Here is a 19,658-nt window from a genome sequence, read left to right on the forward strand (position 1 = left end):
AATGATGACCACCCATCTCTCTTATTAATTTTTCAGCCTTTCAGTGACACCTTATATTCGGTGTGTGTTAATATTAGTCGCCTATAGGCTGCAGGGTACAGCCCCGGTTATGATATTTATTTAATTAATTAATCATGAACTTGCACAATGGACGTCAATTACATCATTTGATTACGCCTACTTCGTAGAACGCAATTTGATTAAAGGGCGTATTTCAGGATACTATATGATGATAATATTTGAAGCTTTGGAGCACTATAGCCTATGCAGCATGCGGTGAATGTGCTAAGTGTGATAAGCGTCAATTCAATCTTTCATATATAACACTCCTCCTGATTTCCTTTAATCAATAGAAAATAGAACTCTCCACACATCAGATTAAAGTTAGGTACGGAAAAATTATGTAATTAGCCTATATATCGACATACCGCGTGTTTGCATGTCTAAACGCACGCGTATTCGTATACTGCTTCATATACGAATTTGAAATAGGCAATCGCAGCGTGACTTCTTCCAACCATTTTTTGTCCGTGATTCTAGTTTCAACGCTACTTATGAAAAACTTCCAGCTAATCAATTGTCCCTGTAGAAAATGAAAATTCATGTCGAGGAAAATTGTTTTGACGAATTGATTATGTCCAATTTCCATTCCCAATTCGAAATCTCCGTGCGATTGCCAGAGGAATTTTAATCTCATTCGAAAGATCGAATCACATTAACCATTAATATGCAACAGTCTCTATACAAGAAATGACCCTCATGTCAAACGCCGTTAATTCGATACCTAATCCATAGCTGTGCGAGAGAGAGCCTTCAAAATAAAGGGAGCCCTCTCCATCACATCTTCAGGATCAGTTTTAGATCTAGAAGGAAAAAGGTTTACTGTGTTCTGTCATGAAAAACTGTGGAAGGAAACAGTCTTACTGAGTTTTTTCCATAATGTGAGCTAATGATATAAAACACAGTGCCTAGGACATTTTATAAGGTTTCAGATAGTTGTTCCCGCGAGTTGTATATTGGAGATAGCATAACAGGTGGAGATTACTGGGATATAAGGTACTATATATGAATTATTGCAAATTAGGAGGTTGTTGCAGATACTTTCTTCGCCTATCTATATATTTCGTGTATTGCAACATTTTTCAGTTGTATGCTGTCAATCACGAGATTTGAAATATGACTAACTCTCTGCAGAGCATCAAATTTTTACAACCCCGATGCTGCTTTATCTTATAAACTTGTACGAAGGGAATCCAAAATTATTCACTTATATAAATCCAGATTATTTTGTATTGTATTCTATATTTTTATGTATAATATATTTTGATATAAATTGTATTTTTGGCAAAATCATTTGAGTCAGCTGTGCAATTTCTTTAGTATGACGAATAAGGAACCGTAATAAAGGCGAATTGAAATTTCACACATAGAACCTTGCATTGTTTTGAAGCCATAATGGTACGAGTTGTCGGACGATTATAATATATTAGAACTAAATGGAGCTTTTAGCCTATGCTTTTGGATAGGCTTATATACTTCATTGTGGGGATCCTAATATTACCATTTTTAGAATCATTCAAAGGACGCAAGCCTCTAGTTTAACGTTGAGTAACTAATTCTTACCAATGACTCCACCATAACCATTGTACTTCTGTTAATAGGAAGTATTATATTGAATAGAACCATATTATATATAGAAACGGTGATCTTTATAATAGGGCGACGGCTACTTGCGAAATGTATTCCAAAAAGCTTATTGACGGCCCGGAGAATTCTGAACAATGTCGCGCAGACGCTCAATACACTCATACAGAATCACAAGAATCCGATGACTGCTCTAATCCGGAATCAAACTCAGACCTGGCGAAGGATCCGTGCGACCGCGTTACCGACAATGGCGGAGAATCAATCGGTTTCACAACTTATCCCAGCGTCAAAAATGACATTTCCAACAACAAAAACACAAAATTAGAGCGATTCTCAATAGATAATATTTTGAAAACGAAATACGAAGACCCGTCAGGTGGTCGCGAAGTCGTCGATCGTGCGGCGGCCATTTTGTCGTCGCGCGTCCAGTACGAATCGAGAAGCAGGGCAGAAATGCAACCTTTCATACGCTCCTCGTCGAACTCTTCCGACACATGCCTCGATAACTCTTCAACTCGGGCGGAAGAAGACGGGAAACTAAACCCGCCCCAATCTACCAGCGTCCCGACAGGAGAATACAGCTCTTTCCACTCGAACTACGGCGTCTACCCTGCGTTTAACCCGTTCTCGGCGTTTTCGCACTACAAGCAAGCTCTGGAACTTGCCGGTCAGGCGGCGCGCGAGGCTTTGCCGCATAACCCGTACAATATAGCGCGGTTGCTATCGGGCTCCAGGTTGAAGATGGAAAGGAACCGGATACTGTATCCGCCGTTTCCGTCGCAGTACGGTGAGTAGGGTTGTATTTAAAACAAACATCTTCAAAACAAGGCCCTTGATTTAAAATGTTTATTATTGATTGTTTTAGTCATGACGTCACGAATATTTAGTTGTGACATCGTAGTGAATTAACATTGACAATTGAAAATTTAGGATAAATATTACTCTTTTGACGAAAAGGGCTTCCGACCATTGTCATAAATAGACCAAAAATGTATTTAATCGGGACTATACCGTTATGCAGCATTTTTACGGTCGGCGGCAATTATCATCAGAACACCCATTCCGTACCAACGATGTATATCTTTATGCTAAAACTGTTGAATCGACGACGATTTCGAGGGTTCCAGCCACCCCATATCGTATTCGCCGACTGGGCGCAAATCGTCCGTAGGCTCATACACTACATGGTTTTTCGGACGTATTTACACAATTATGGCATGATTAGTCAACGTTTGAAAAAATAACATTTTTTAAAAGGCATTTGTTAAAACACTGTTTAAAACATGTTTTAAACAAAGTGTTTCAAAACATCGTTTGTTTTACATGCAACCGTGACGGTGAGCTACTTGGTTGGAAAAGTTCGTGAAGAGTTGCTGAACCCTCCCCCCACCCACATTACCGCATAGGCCTATATAGCAGTTATTGTTGAGCAACTTTTTCGCGTTTTTTTGTTAATCAGGTTATGGTTGCAGCTGATCACAATAATTCGAGTGAAATACTGTGAAATACATGGGTGAAATACATGGTTTGTTCAAGAAACACAAAATTATTTTTGATTTTGTGTAATTAGAGCATTTTTTATAGTTGCATAAAAGGTACATACATTGTAACATTTCAAGTAATACATCCTGCTAAACGCTAATAGAGGATTAGCAATGCAATTTCGTTTCTTATTGTAACGTGTTGTGTAGCTTACAAGCGCCGAACATAGATATCGTCTTGGTGTGCAGCTATAGCGTAGGCCTAGTTTGCAGTGACCTGTCGGACGAAGGATAACGATCACTGATCAGTTATCTAATCGCGCAAGTTCGTCAAGATGTGGAAAACCGTTGACTGAATTTACCGAACGCTAGTTTTAGCACTTCGGTTTACATCATCGATTTCATCCATGGTATGAGCGTGATCTCTTACTGCTGCTATTTTGCATCAGAGTCGGTATTAAGAATGCAATTCTGAAGTCCGAAGCTTGTTTCTGTATCGACGACATAAACTGTTTTGCGATACTTGAGCTTTGCATGAGTTTAGCGGAAGCTTATACGCAGCTTAGTAAGGGCGCCACGCAACAGTCGAACGATATCTTTATATTCTGTATTGAGTCCGTATTTTCAAATCATAGAATGCGCTGGGATCGACGGGTGTTTTCCGCGGTTGTCGGCGAGCGAGGAATCGGACAAAAATGAAAAGAGCTCGAAGGTTTTCGACGACAAAAACTTTTTTCTGGAAGAGATAAAGACTGAAGATGGAAATCGCGACTTCGTTTCGAGAGGCGGCAAATCGACTAAAAAGAGGAAAGCCAGAACAGCGTTCTCGGACGAACAGCTGCGTACGTTGGAGGAAAGTTTTAAAAGGAATAGGTAAGAAAACAGCAAAACCGAATCCCGCCTTTATCAATTGAAAATATTTCTTTTGCGTGTAGCAAACAAAAATTGGTAACTCGAGAAATTATGGGGCCGTGCCGTAAATAATATCAGATTGCACAACGCTCTATAAAATAACAATAGTACCACTTCCGGGTGCTATTCGGTGGCGTCACCAAAAATTTAGGATGGCAACTTCTCTATCAACTGAATAACATATTGGCGTTTTGTGACATCAGACACGCAATGATATTGTATTCAGCGAGGGCTCCCTAGCCCCATCACACTATATGTGTACCATGCACGCAAATTTCACTGCTATTTTCAACACAATTATTAAATATGTTATCAATCTCTGCATAGGACAATTCGATACCAATCCTGGTACTAAAGAGACTGTAGTCCTACTACAGTCTGGCACGGTACCGGTACTGAAGGCCATCTCGATTATTGCGTCACCATGCTGTGGGGCACTTTTTTTGTCACTTTTTATGCCTTTGACCAATTGACTTCCTATTGACCGTTTATTTCAATTTCGTGTGTTGCATAAATGGTTTCAAATCGCAGTACTGGCCATATGGATGTTTCTATAACATTTCACGAGTGGCGATTAGGACTGTATGTCTCATGAAAAATATGCCCGAACATTGGAATTCCTATGAGATTCTATATGTGACTATTTAAACTTAAATACTGGTCACTGTTTTTAGATATTTATCAGTAGAAAAACGTCACGAGTTGGCGAAAGTACTCGAACTCGAGGACGTCCAGGTGAAGACGTGGTACCAAAACAGACGGTTAGTTTATCTTTCTTGCCTCCGTGTGCCGCGGCGCGTTAAATTATACCATTACAACAGCAAATTAACTCCCTCGAAACGTCGGAAGCAGGGTAGGTAAACCTTCCGGACACATCTGTCGATAGTTTCGCGTATATTTCTGTGTACTAACGATGGTCATTAGCGTCGGTTGAAGATTAGGTATGTTGAGTCGTATAGATCGTTAAAAACGCGCAATTACCTATTCTCTTGCAAAGCTATGACTATACTAATGATCGGTAAAGCGTTTTCATTCCAATTAACGGGTTTTACATCGATTTTGTGTTGTAGGACCAAGTGGAAGAGACAGACTAGCGTGGGCGTGGAGCTGTTACTCGAAAAGGGAGATTTCGCCACCGTGGAGCATTTTCTCGCCAGTCAACATCGTGAACTACCGCAAGGATTGCAGCATTTCTCGAACCCACTATTTCCGTATTCCTACAGGACGCTGCCAGGTTAATATTAACACTAAATGGTCAATTGTTTCCTTGAAGTCATTGCAGCGTTCAGATTTAGCAGTATTTCTTTCACTTCATAGTAGCATCAATAATTTGCCAGGCATTTTGCGTACTCAAATATGGTGACCCTCACTTTAACTTACTCGCAGGCCTATAGAGGGCTGTATCGTGCAGTGCAAACGACCATTTTGCAATCGCGGTTGTATGTTTCGTCTACTTATTATCGTAGGCCCCGTGGAATTTTTACTTAGATAAGTTGATTTTCTGAACGATTATTGTCTGAACAAATGCGATTTGAGAGTTTATAATTTGGTTCAAGAGTGACATCTCAAATCTGATTTGCCGTCTCTGTGACAATATGGCTTATTAATTCCATAATACTTCGATTTATTTCATAATTACGTATAGTAATATAAAATATCTTGTATTTATACAAGGATTTGCATACATTGATTGTTAATCCCACGTGTGCCATGAGCAAATTAACATGCGGAAAAATTTTGGTCGACCAAAAGTCTCTATCCGTGTATGTGTCAACACTACATCGTGCTGGTGACCATGAACGATTTGGGGAGTGTCAAAACAAGCCGTTTGTGGACCTGTGACATATTCAACATTCTTTTATTCCAGGAAGCGGCTACCCCGTCATGTCGATGCTCCCGTTTCTACATCAATTCAATGGTATGAACGGACAACTACCGCATATCGGGGCTTCCCCGCGAAATCCGCAATCCGTGCAAAAATCGCCGCCCGCCAGCCCGCGACTCGCGCCAGGCGCGGAGAACTGATGAGTTTGCGCGAATTGTTACTGTCGAAGTTAATTTATCGGAGTAGAATCTCAATTTCTTTCTGCTTTCCAAAGAATGTCTCATAAGTGTGACATTGTTTTCCGCGAAAATTATATGTAACTATATTACTATTGCGTGTGCGATAAAATTCATCATCAGTTCGTGTTTTTATTTTGCGGCGTCTCTTTGTGACGAATAAAGTACTTTGTCAAGAAATGATATTCTATAAATGAGTCGATTTACGTATTTGGCAGGCTTAGGCTAACCACGTCACATCCCTGACACCAATCCGCTAACTTTGGGCCGAGTTTGATCTCAAATCACACCGACGCTTCTCTTCTCTCAGCCTGCTTTTTACAGTGCCAGAATTTTTACTCAATCGCAGTGGAGTGCGTATAGTCCAATACAACAAATAGGCAAACAGGCTTCGTAATATGTTTGTTTCAATTATTCATCCAAACATTGTTTCCGATTTAGAGCATTTAGAACCCGAGGATAAGCAGATTCCCAATCTGAATAAGATAGCAATGAAAATTTCATTAGGCAAACCTGCGTTCGAAACGATGTCATTGCAGATTTCATTTACGGTGTTTACCTAGATCAGTGGTGGCGTACCTGCGACCGTAGAAGCATAGGCCGAGCTGTGCGGCCGTCTGGCGTCTACACATAATTAAACAAGCACGTGTTGGCGGCCGTCGACATGCAAATTGAATTTACGAATTGGTTTCCAAAAAGAGTTCAATTCAACTTAATAATTTTATTCGCGCGAGTCAGAGTGACTCAATGCGTCGATTGCAATATAGTAGGCTATATTCCTTACAATCTGTTCCGCACTTCACAAATGCAAGACACTGACGAAAATGTTGAACCCGTATAGAACTACCTATTTGGAGTCGTGTACGGATCACTAATTAAGGTTTTTCAGGTACGTTTGGGTACGATTTCAATAACTTTTCATAACAAGAATACTCTTGATTTCGGTGCATATAGTAAGCCTGCTGGGGCGTTCTATTTCTACGATTAGAAATTTTCATGAGCAAGGTATTTACCAAGCAGACAGTGATGACACAGAACACCACAAGGCCTGTCCCCGATGTGAAGTCCCCAAGTAGCCAATTTAACATGGATATTTGGCGTCCAGTACAGGTGGTCTATTACGACTTTCGGATGTATACGTAATCGAAATGCGGCCGTGAATGGCAAAAAGGTTGAACACCCATGACCTCATCCGCGTAAGCGGTGTCTTACAAAAAGCCTAGAAGTGGGCCGTGCCTCAAGTCGGCAGTTACGAAATAAAAATGATGAATATCGGCCTGGTGTAAATGACATTGAATACCACAAAACAAACAAACCGCTGACCTAGTTCATTCATTCGTCTAGTGTTGGTTGTTATAAATTGCAACATCACACAAACCATGAAAACAGAGTATTCCAAGAAAAGCTGTATTTGCAGGACGTAGATCAAAGGTCTCAAACACGCGGCCCGCCAGAGCATTTTGTGCGGCCCGCGACGACATTTTAGATTTTTCATAATTTGACAATATATGAGAGTCACATATATCTTTTCAGGTTATAAAGTGAAAATTCCCTCTTAAATTGCTCCGAAAGCCTGAAACTATTCATCAAACTTCACAATCGCATCAATTGCAAACGCGACCATGCAGTGGAAAATTCACTATTTCGCCACATTTCCAATTCATGATGACAAAACCTGACCCTTAGACGATTCGTGACTGAAATTTGTGAGTTGGACTTGGACGCGACCTTTCTTAGAATTACTCAGACTCGGGCTAACTCGATGGCAAAATGAAAATGACTCGAGTGGACTCGGAGTGACTCGGAATGCCGTGAATTTGTTAGAACCATGGACGCAACAAACTAATCGTGTATCAGGGGAATAGTAATAGATCAGAAGGTCGCAGCTTGGTTTTTCGTTAACTAAGCAAGTAGTTATGGCAACCATTGGCAATCTGTCAGTTACATCTTTGATCGCTAAACCATGTTATCAAGGCCACTTAAAGGTACCGAGTACCGTAATGGTACGCTCCAACGATGTAACAACAATGGGCCGTTCGGCGTTCCGACATTTCAATCACTAGGACACATTCATTAATATATTTATATTATATTTATATTTTTTTCTTCTCCTATATTTGGCCATGAGATAAATAGCCTACTTATCAGAAGTATACCCGAATCCTGGATTGGAATTACAATGCTCAACCTAAAAATGTTTTGATATCAGATCAGTCTCTATAACCAATCTGTTAAATTCAAAATATTCATAGTAGCTGCAAAATTATAACCCGATAGCTTTTATGATGGCATCATACATTTGTCCACCCATATGGTGTCTATATCTTATAATTATTATTATATATCAAGTACAACAACAATTCTATTCAAATAGGAATAAATTGGTGATTCTTTTCGTGCCAGGCCTAAATTGATACAAGAGTAAATCACATTTTGACGATGTGTGTTTACTGTCAGTCTGCTGGATCGGCTCACTTTCAATAGGACAATTCATTCCCGCCAAATAAGGCCTACTTGGAAAGACATAGAATGCCCCTATGATGCTGCGGCCCGCGGCGTCGTCAAAGCTGGAAAACTGGCCCGCGAGCACATTTGAGTTTGAGACCTCTGACGTAGATCATACGTCTGCGTTAGCGCCTCAAGTATATCAGCTTGAGTGGAAACTATATGCTTTCATGTTTCGAAATATAGTGCACGTGTGAATGGTTCTCGTGAAAACCACCCCTCCCTTAAAAGAAAATGTCTGTAGTGTCAATTTACTGATATCTCCTGGTGCGCTACTGAACATTGACGCAACTGAATGCGTTTCCAAGCACTACAACACGGGGTCATGATTTGACGATTGTAGTCTCCGCAATTGTCTCGATAATTTTCGTAGATTCATATTTCTGCCGAAAATGACATAATCGGTGCGTGGCCTCTCAATCCAATATACAGTAGGTAGTCATATCTGCGCGAACTATAGCATCACTACTTTCACCGCGCACTGGATAGAAACGACAAGCCTGTCATAGAAGTCTTAACCCATCCCTACAACAAGGAATAACCTCGCATCTCCAGCATTACATAATACTATATCTACAGGTGTTTGGCATTGCCTACTGCACAACCATTCAATCCTATCCCACGGAGATGTCCACCAAGACAACGCTTCCATTCTATGAGTATTCATTTGAATAATCGACATTTCTCGAATTAACTCCAGATATATGCATAATAAGCAGTTCATACAGAAAGAAAATGCCAACGTAAAATCAGCGAAGAAACGGGATCAAGGCTATATCAAAAAGGCGACACAAAATCTCATACACAAATATACTATCTCCACCCTGATGACGGGGATCGATCCGAGTTCATACGAGACATTTGCTGGAACGTACACACACATACAATCATATACACTGATATTGCGTCGAAATGTTCTGCGACTAGAAACGTACACTTAAATGTTACGCAATCACCGATCAGTCACAACCGTATCGCAACAGCTCCAAGCCGACACAAGGCAGTGAGAAACAGATACAGCCGAAGAGGGCTTGCTCGCTTAGAGAAGAGCAGTACACGTTTCTGATTAGGCATGACGATAGAGAAATGGGGGAGATCTGGTTTTTTTTTCGCGTCCGAGAAATTACTACCTGCGACATTACCGCGCAGAAAACGGAACGTTTAGCGTTCAGATGAACCAACCGGCACTCGCGTTAACGAATCAGGTCCGGCAGTCACTCACAATTTCGTAGAAATAATAACAATAGGGCTGAGCACAAGTCGAGTATTGGTGGCAATGATTCGAGTCGTTTAGTAAGAATCGATTTTTATACACATGATCATACGTGCCATTCAACAAAGAACTATTTTTATCAGCCGGAAATTACCAATAAAGCCTGTAAACTTCGATTGGCTATCTAAGAATATAAAACATGTAGTACGAGCCAATCAATGCAGAACATTAACACAAAGTGCATGTCTTTATGGTTAACAAATTAGAAAAATTCATGTTGCTATGTGTAAATGGCATTATTTTTTCACTTATTGTACGAAAGGCACATATTTGAGCTTTGAGCAGCAAACTTCATAGTGAGCTGTACTCGAATATTCAGCTAGACTCTAATCTCAATACTCGACTCGGAATCAAATCAGTGGGTACTCGATTTCACCCAGCCCTAAATAACAATAAGAAAGCGATACGATGCCTATTAATATTTCTCAAGCTATATGATCACAACCCGAACGGCGGCGGTACAATCACCGGCTTTGTTGATGCGTCTCGGCTTCGTTACTTCACGCCCATTTTCTCCAGCACCCGGGAGCCCTTCTCCATGTATTCGTCGCGGCTCATCCAGAACGATTCCTTGTCCTTCATAATGTCGGCCAGCACCGCGCCTCCCAAGAACACCATGTGCTTTCTGCGCGGCGGGTCTTCGATACGAATTTTGAATTTCTGTACGGAAAAACGAGGAAGGCAGAACTAAGCGCGAGGTCGACATTAAAAACAAAACAAGCGACAAACAAACTCGAAGCAAAAAAGATTAGTGAACATCAAACACATACAGAGCGATCGTCTTTTCATTCTGAACGCTACCGACTACAGAAAGATTTGAGCTACAATTTTTCAGACAAATCCAGATATGGCTTGGAGCCACAAACGAGTTATTGCGAAATCAAGGCAAAAATTTCATTTCATGTCATATTCCATGTTATCCACGCATCAAATTCGAGAGAGCAACTGGAAAAGAACATGCCATTGCTGCATCACAATTTGGTCGGGTGACAGACCAGGTCCAGGCAGCGAAAGCTATTGCATACAACAGGCTGCTATTGCATACAACAGACAACAGGACAGGGACATGATGAACACCGAACACGCAACAGTTCTTTTACATGTAGCGCCGGCAGCATATCAAAACCTCTCAAGGCTCAAGGCTGATTATTCAAAAAACATATAATATAAAGCCAGATCGCCTGTCGCAACTGGCTGGAGATATAATTCGCTCAAGCACGATCAGATTTGGTATGTGCCACAATTCTAAAATACCCTGAGAACAGTTGGTGAGGAAGGCGCAAATTGTGGTTCAAATGTAGCACAACAACGACTACAATCTAGGTGTCGTGCTAGGCGGAAGGTATCACCCAGCTAACAGCTATGTGTGTACTGTGTATGTTAATGAGAAGAAAAGTTAGCGGAAGACTTGACGAAATTTAATCGGACAAACTGCATAATTCCTAATTTCTTGCATTTCTCAAAATTGAGACAGAGAGAATGAAAGAGTTGAGACGGAGAACAGACATATTTATCTGTATACTTTCACTGAACACATTGCACAGACAACTACATAATAGAACAGGCGTATGAAACGATTATCTTGCAGTTGCAGAGACATCGAAGAGGCAAGTTAAATTGAAATACAGGAGTAATATGTATCAGAACCTAGCTGAAGTACTCGCACAACCAGCGCAGTTGACAGTACAGCACAACAAACAAACAAACACAGCATTCAGAGCACAAGGACTAATCCGGTAGATCGAAAACCAACATTTAGTGCATCGTCAGAATAAAATTATATTTCACTGGGAATGACGATGTGATCTACATCTGGCAAGAGACAACGTCAGCAGCTGGTTACAGTCTTACAGCATTTAGATTCATTTAACTGGGGCGAATATTAGAGACAATTCAGTCGATTCATTGGAAGATGTCAATCACTTGTATATTATAAGCCTAGTTATCAGAGTTTTTACAGCTAAAACCTGAACTAAATCTACTGCATGACCAAGATTCCACTGATATGAGTCATTATTCAAAATACAAAACCCGTACAAGTCATACATCCTGATCCTCACAAGGGCACACCGTCATCCTTGCAATACATGCTACCTCAATCTAGATGTGCATGCAGCTAATGGTTATGACAACAACGGTGGCAATCCCAAATCAAAACCAGTTTCAACACGTGCGCCAGACCCTTGCTATGTGAAATTCACAAGTGCATTCACGGTGACCAAGTATTAGTGCTATGGTATACTGGTATAGCACATCAAAATCAAATAGACAGGTTAGCACACTTATTGTAGTGAAAATTCATTTGACCGATTGACCTTCCAGCTACATAAGAGAGATGTTACGTTGAGCTACATAAAGCAGCAATTTAGAAACTTGACATGCTGGGAAACCACACATGATACCAAACCACACAATACCCACAATTCTTACCCGGTTCTAGCGATCAACGGCGTAACGAACATCATAGAACAGAGGAGAACAAAACATAAAACAATAAGCTTGGTTAGTCGAACAACATACAACAGAGATACATCATGTTCAGTCGGCACGATCCTCGCTATTTGGCGATTCGATATAAACAGGCCAAGTACTGAAAGTTTCCTGGTGGCAAATAGATAACGGCAGTAACAATATTTAGACATAAGAACCATGCAATTTTTCTGTACACTATGCAATATGCATGCATCGATGCAAGCCCTTCAGCTCAACCTACCGCAAAGAGTAATTTGAATGCCGTTTAGGCCCAAACAAAGAATACCATATTCCATTGCATAGAAAACGCATTATTCTCCTATTGACTTTGGAGTACGAACAACAAATTTGAATCCCCAAAAATGGTGAAATGTTGTCTGTCACGAGAGCAGCTTCTTATAACAAATTCGTCACTAAAAGCCACCAGTTTCTCATATGAAATAGTCGACCATCCGTGCGAAAACAAAATATTGCACACTGCGATAAAGACAACTTCCGGTAATTGTGACAAAATATCGCGTGCATCCTCAAAATCCATCAAAAAATGAAGAATTATTCAATAATAATTCTGAATAATCAATTCATACTCATACACGTAATGTACACAGATGCATTAAATAACATGCTAGCTCACAAAATAGGCACATCCCTGCCTCCCTTATGCACACTGATCACCGTATTGTTACCATGATTTTAGCGTACAGTGAATTGGGACCATTCACTACATAACTTCGAAAGGCTTTTGAATGGCTCTACATGTGGAGTTTGGTAATCAACAGAGTCGAAAGCCAGTATATGCCCGGATAAACGCTTCGGCATTATCAGTGCATGCTAACAGTGAAAATCTAAAGCTTTACAGATCTCTTTTGTACATAAACATACCGAAAGTTTTGACGTGTCGCCCTTCAAAACTCCTTCGAGATAAAGTTGCTTGATTTCGCGTTCCATTCGAGACGGCAGACCGGCGAACATAGTTGTGCCTCCCGAGAGCACAATATGCTTGTAGAACTCGGACCTGAACACAGCGAACATGGCGTCGTTTTCAAACCAAACATATGTAGTTTCGTATGCTATGCATGCCAGGGCAAAAACACAACACTGGTAGATTTTCACAAAAGGAAAAGCAAGTACAATAAATATACAGCTGTCCAAGTCATCCTTCAATCCTTGAAGTATTTTCAAAATGATAAAACAAACGTCTCAAAGTGCATCGACGTGCATCAGCGGCGGGCAAACTATCCAGTGTTAGCACTCGAATAGAAGTATTCAAGTAGTGTCATAAATTTCTACTCAAGTACAAATAAAAGTTGCAATGTCAAGCCCAAGACTTATCAAAACTACTTCTAGTGGAAGCGAAAAATGGAGGGTATGAAAACTACTCGAGTAACTTGAAAAAGTAGATCTTGTCGCGGAGTCGCGCACATTTAGCTGTTATTCGGAAGAGGCCACTTCTGTAATTGCAGGATGCGTCTTCGTGACTGACGCTACACGACGAATGGCAAATAGGCACACAATCTTCCAAAATACATTCACCAAATTCAATCACTTCTTGCAGTTCTCAGGACAATTTCATCCGCAAAGGAGATGTAAAGTTATCGTAAAACTACGTTCGGCTGTCCAAAGCAATATGTTTTGCGTTGAAAAATTTTCAAGAAGAATAAGCTCCCTAAATTCATGATCGCTCTAGTAAGTGCTGTAAGTAGGCAAAACCTACTCGAGTACACCGTAAAGTAGGAGTACTTCGTTGCTGACCACTTCCAGTCGATGGCGAGTGGCGAACCTACCTCGTATCAATGTCAGCAGCCTGGATGGCTTTGTAAAGCATCTCCGCCACACCCACTGCGTCTACGTTGATCAAGTGCGGTTGGAATAGGACTTCGGCCGCTTCGAATCGTTCGCCTCCGACTTTTATAACGCGTCCGTCCGGTAACTAAACGCGTACCATGTCCGAGTTAGCGGTGAATTCGCCAAATTAATAGCTACATCATTACAAAAACGGCATTAGCGAGAGCCAAACATTTCTGAAAACAATCTAAGATTTAAATAGCTGGTTCGTGGTACAGAACTTGAATATAGCTTTCAATACAACATCCATTGTAACAGAATATTTATTGAACTCTTAGACTTTTCGGGTGCCTCTTTTCAAGAGTTAACGACACACTAAAGGGATTTACACAGATCTGAAAACCAAAAAAGGAAAGTATGACATAACAATCAAAATCACATACCATGAAATTCGCATTGTACCAATGGCAACAATAACAAACTAGAAGTATACGGACATACGGTACTATATTAGCAACGCAATTTGTAAATAAACAGTTACACGCACGAAACAACACGCACTAATGAGAAACTTGTAGATTATAGAGGAAATCTTTTTGTCTGCATAAAATAGGTTTGTTCAACTGAATAAAAGTAGACTCCAACACTTTTAAATGAAACGAAGATCTGCCACGCGCAATGACAGTGAACATATTGTCATTATAGTGCTGAGCACAGGCGAGGTTTTCACTCAGATGCTGACCAATTGACGAAGCATCTCTTTACAACATCCATACTTATTCAGGTACCCTTTTCTCAAAATAAGCCTTGTAATATGGGTTTGAAGGGGCACCGTGTTCTAATTCTATGGTCTCATTTTAAATTTGAAAGCATACAACATCCATACTTATTCAGGTACCCTTTTCTCAAAATAAGCCTTGTAATATGGGTTTGAAGGGGCACCGTGTTCTAATTCTATGGTCTCATTTTAAATTTGAAAGCACGAGAAAGATTTGGCAACAGCCAATTTTTCACCGACAATCTGACACAGTGACATCACAAAACTACGCAAGCAGTAATCAAGTTGCTAAGCAACTATTCTAGGTATAGTTACAACGAAAAACTGAAAATTTTTAAGCAGAAACAGCCTAAAAACCACAAATCCTACTCGAGTACCTCATGTTTTAATGACTAAAGTTGACAATACATAGAAAAACGAAGGAACCATATATCGTACCAAGTTCAAACTACAGCAGTCGAATACAGCCTATAACTCTTGTTCAAAATCGATTAGAAAGTCCCGATTCAAAATAATATTGTAAAAATTATAGTAGTACCTTATAAGATTCGACCAAAACAGTGGTTTCCGTCGCGAGCTTCTGTTCCTGTTCGATGTCGTATCTGAAAGAGAGTTTCGCACGAATGATCGATCTGAGCGACGTCCGCAGCGGACCAAAAGCCTTACGCCACGTAGCACAACTTCTCCTTCATCATTCGGACGGTTTCGAAATCGGCAGAGTGGTTGAACGCGTATCCTCGCAAAAGAAGAAGCTGGGGAAGGCAAGAAAATACGTAAAGCGAAAGACAAGGAACAAAATGATACACCGTTAGGGTCGGAGTCTTTCTTCCGGACTATAGCAAAATGAAAAATACCCTGGTTAGATTGATTGTACTCTTCCTGGACAAAGTGAAGGATAATGCCAACATCCAGGTGGTCAATTACGAAGTACTTCTACTTCTTAAAGTACTCAAGTAGGTTTTTGCTTATTTGCACCACTTACTCAAGTGGTCATAATTTTGGACTACTTCTACTTCAGCTTTCAGTATTTAGGAAAAACTAGCCCTAGATAGAATACTTACTTTTTAACTTACCGGTACTTGATTACACTAGTTCTACCAGAACATTCAGTCATTACCAGGTTCAACTAACCTTGATCAAATATCTCGTAATGTCCCTTCCGGCAACATCCAGTCGCCTAGTCAAATGCGGTAGGGCGAATCCCTCATAGACGGGACAAATATGGGTGACGCCATCCCCAGAATCGACGACAATGCCCGTCAGAAGACCTGAAAGATATAGAAACAAGTCAAAGGTTTGTTTTCGTGAAATTGGCCAACCACAGATACAACAATGTCAGACAGCAGGATAATGCCATTAGATTGCATTTGGGTTGAAAAATTTGCCTAATGAATGTCATGGTCGAGCGTCTGATTAAAACATAGCAAACAACTTGAAATTAAATAAAATAAATTAAATACAGCAGCCCATGCACTCTTGACAGCATTTCTTCAGTGCTTTCTACACAAACAAGACAGCCAGTACAGAAGTGGTTCTGCTGCTTCCATGATTTCTCCACAAACGCTAATTTAGTGACATTGTAGTCAAACAGTAAGATTACTCTTACTAATACTTACATTGTTCCTGAAGGTACATTACCGTACATACTAGTTTGAAATTTATCAAGTAGAAAGTAGATTTTAAAAAAATTTGCAGTCGTAATAACCAACTTGCAAAATAGCCTCTTTCAATACTAAAATAATGGAATGATATACGGTAATCGTTTGGATTTGCAGCGTCGTTAATTACAGTGTGTTAGTCAAGGATATTTCTCTTAGCATTTACGTACCTGGTCGGACAATTGACAAATAACAATCAGTGACGTGTTGTTTCTGAATACTTCCTAAGCTACTTGCTGGCATGCTTAACACGTATTTAATTGAATAGTTCTACCTTTTGGCCTGCTTTCTGCATCATCGAAACAGAATCGGCAAGCGTTATCAGTGACTATATTGAATACCTTTGAAAACAATCTGATGTCACTGTTGACATTTTCATCTCTTGATAACATTCATATATTGATAACATTGGGTCATGGTATAATTTTTCTAAAAATTAGCTGAGTAATGTAGGGTTAATTTGAAATTAATCTCACCTTGCGCATATAACGTCAATACTGCTTGAATAGCAACATACACTCCTTGGAATTGATACTTTTCAAACATTACCTGAAAATAACATTCAACAGTGTCGTGACATTATTGAATAAAGCATCCTCAAATATCCATGCACTTCAGAAAAAATTCATGCAATACGCACCTCTAAAATTTTCTCTCTATTTTTGTTAGGATTCATCGGTGGCTCTGTCAGTAGAACCTTGCAACCTCTGAAAGTTTATGTTGCATTCATTAAAAATCAACTAATGAACAATTTTTCAATAATGTGCATCAAATGCAATTTCTTGCATCACAAGTCTAAGGCTAACTGTAGGAGATACCATTGTTGAAGAAGGTTGGCAAGAAGTTACCAGTTTATCACTAATAGTCGCATACTAGGCATACAACCAAATAACATTCAGTTTAAAAAGGTGGGGGGGGGGGGATTATTGATCAAAATACATCCAAGAAGCAGGGATCAGGTAACAGCAACTAAAAAGTTCTATTGTATTTCCCAAGACGGTATCTTATCAAGATGCCCAGGCCTAGTGTATGTGATTTATAACACATAACAATAAGAAAATCTAATAAAAATAATTCCAACAACATTCCACTTAGGTGCAATCATGCCATGTCCCGAATTTGGTCACATTTCACGAACGGCCCAACTCGACTTCATTCACAAACAACATAAACTGCTGACTAGGCGTATCAGAAATTGTGATGAGATCTTTGGATGCGCTTAGTCATACGATGATAGGAATATTCGCATTTGTTTGATATGAACTCGTCTCCTATTAGGAAAATTTGAGTCACATTGGAAAGTTTGCGTTGACTCGAGTTGAGTCAATTGACACTTGACTTTCTGCTTTGGTCCCCGCATATCACTTCAAACACTATAAAAACTGTAATATGAAACCACGAACCTGGGGTCAACATTCAACTTTTCTGGACCGAACGTATAATCCCACAAATGACACATATCTTCCCAGTTTCGTACGATTCCATTTTCCATTGGATAATTGACTTCCAACATGGATCGCAACAAGCTGGCCTCATCACCAACCATCAAGTCCTACAGATTCAAATCAAGTTTCATATCAAATCAATCTCCATCAATTTCACTTTTCACAAAACCAAAGACTTGAAAGAAATCAATACCACTTATGCAAAGGTAAATGAGTGTGCCTACAAGTGTAATAATAGAATACAATAAATATATAGAATGAGGAATATATATCAATATTGCAAACCTTGACTTCAATGTCGTTGACTTTTGTGGTGGAGCGAATAATCGGTCTTCCAACCAGCGCAGGAAATATGTGAGTTGGGAAGTTAGAACCCGCAAAACCGCACTTGACAAACTGAAATATATATGCAATAATGTAATATATAGAATAGATAAAATGATGTTGAAAACAGATAAGGACAGTTAATCGGATGCTTATTATCATACACGAGCGACGAGCGTCTTGGATAACTTTATATAAGGAACAAGGTAATATCTTATCACTTTAAAATTATAATGTACTGTACATTGTCCTGGTACGATGAATTTTTCTTACTGCAGCTTCAGCAATTCATAAGTAACTCAAGTTCGCTACTGATGAGAGACAGTCGAAAAGCTTCTCGGGGGATAAATTTGGCAGTATGAACCTATCGCTTGTTGCAATGTTCAAGTTATGTACTTCTAAATACCCCTACTATAATCTCGGTACGTTTTGCCTAATATAACAGGTGAGCAGCAAAGATTCTCCAAGTTCTCCTAAATAAGGAATTGTGTAAGCACAGGATATCGATTCCATACATGCTAAAAGCCTACTCAAGTTAATGGCAATATCCCACATAGAACCGCAGTGTGTTTTTTCATTGTTACCTTGTTTTCAAATAGTATATAAAGGAGGTGACAAGTTCATAATTTTATTTGAAGGTTTCAAAAAAGATATTCAATCTTAAAGACTTGATTACTGTACTATACGGATGAGTAAGCAGAAAGCAGGTAATAGTTTAGAAGAATTCGAATGGTAAAACACGACTTGATATAGCTTATTTTACCGCAGTTATACCATAAAAGAAGGAGGTTGATAGTGTGTTCCTGATTCACTATGTCATGGAGCCACACATAACACGCACTGCACTACAGCATGCAGTACAACACACGGTACGGTTACCAAATTTACCGTATGGATGTCTGTATTTCAAATATTAATACTGGTGCTGATTTGACCATCCAATGTAAAAAGGGGAATATGCTGCTTAGACAAAGCGTGATATGACCAATAAGAACTCAAAATGTCCTTACAGAATGGAGTACATACGCATATATATAATATAAAATGTTACGAGATTGGAAATGATATGGTATGAGGAATGTCAGAAAGCTCGAGTGAAGAAGTGCATTTACGTCTACTCAATTCATGAGTAAAATTTCCATCGTATTTCTAAACATACCCCAGTTCCATTGTCGCATACGACAACTTGGCGGCCTTGAGAATCCATGACAAAATGCTGAAATTCCAGCTATATTACCAACTTCCTTGAGATTCGACGCAGAGTCAACACCCAAGCCCGATATGCCCAATCACTAGGTGTCGCAGAAACTTCCGTTG

At 39.8% G+C, this 19,658-nt stretch overlaps 2 protein-coding genes across 2 annotated transcripts; one reads left to right on the forward strand and one right to left on the reverse strand.

Moving 5' to 3' along the window:
* Window positions 1-1,200: 1,200 nt before the first annotated feature.
* Window positions 1,201-6,295, forward strand: LOC145441783 (uncharacterized). Its single transcript, XM_080319725.1, has 5 exons — window positions 1,201-2,434; window positions 3,764-4,001; window positions 4,715-4,801; window positions 5,111-5,274; window positions 5,908-6,295. The coding sequence occupies exons 1-5, from the start codon at window positions 1,738-1,740 to the stop codon at window positions 6,063-6,065; spliced, it is 1,344 nt and encodes a 447-aa protein (XP_080175851.1). The 5' UTR covers window positions 1,201-1,737; the 3' UTR covers window positions 6,066-6,295.
* Window positions 6,296-9,252: 2,957 nt separating this feature from the next.
* LOC145441784 (actin-related protein 2) lies at window positions 9,253-19,658 on the reverse strand. Its single transcript, XM_080319726.1, has 11 exons — window positions 19,501-19,658; window positions 18,303-18,413; window positions 17,976-18,124; window positions 17,213-17,279; window positions 17,049-17,121; window positions 16,046-16,182; window positions 15,581-15,666; window positions 15,453-15,516; window positions 14,136-14,281; window positions 13,234-13,366; window positions 9,253-10,539 (listed from the first exon to the last, which is right to left on the reverse strand). The coding sequence occupies exons 1-11, from the start codon at window positions 19,546-19,548 to the stop codon at window positions 10,375-10,377; spliced, it is 1,179 nt and encodes a 392-aa protein (XP_080175852.1). The 5' UTR covers window positions 19,549-19,658; the 3' UTR covers window positions 9,253-10,374.

This window comes from Botryllus schlosseri, chromosome 6, assembly GCF_051294905.1.
Source record: "Botryllus schlosseri isolate E-star chromosome 6, Bs_hap1, whole genome shotgun sequence".
Classification (NCBI taxonomy): domain Eukaryota; kingdom Metazoa; phylum Chordata; class Ascidiacea; order Stolidobranchia; family Styelidae; genus Botryllus; species Botryllus schlosseri.

What these genes read in the sequence shown, in the direction of transcription:
- LOC145441784 (XM_080319726.1), bottom strand. Translation starts at nt 19,548, where the DNA reads ATGGATTCTCAAGGCCGCCAAGTTGTCGTATGCGACAATGGAACTGGG. An exon ending in AAGTTGAATGTTGACCCCAG is followed by an intron (nt 17,280 to 17,975) that starts GTTCGTGGTTTC and finishes ATAAACTTTCAG; the next exon opens with AGGTTGCAAGGTTCTACTGA. An exon ending in ATAGAGAGAAAATTTTAGAG is followed by an intron (nt 17,122 to 17,212) that starts GTGCGTATTGCA and finishes TGTTATTTTCAG; the next exon opens with GTAATGTTTGAAAAGTATCA.
- LOC145441783 (XM_080319725.1), top strand. Translation starts at nt 1,738, where the DNA reads ATGTATTCCAAAAAGCTTATTGACGGCCCGGAGAATTCTGAACAATGT. An exon ending in GAAAGTTTTAAAAGGAATAG is followed by an intron (nt 4,002 to 4,714) that starts GTAAGAAAACAG and finishes CACTGTTTTTAG; the next exon opens with ATATTTATCAGTAGAAAAAC. An exon ending in ACGTGGTACCAAAACAGACG is followed by an intron (nt 4,802 to 5,110) that starts GTTAGTTTATCT and finishes TTTGTGTTGTAG; the next exon opens with GACCAAGTGGAAGAGACAGA.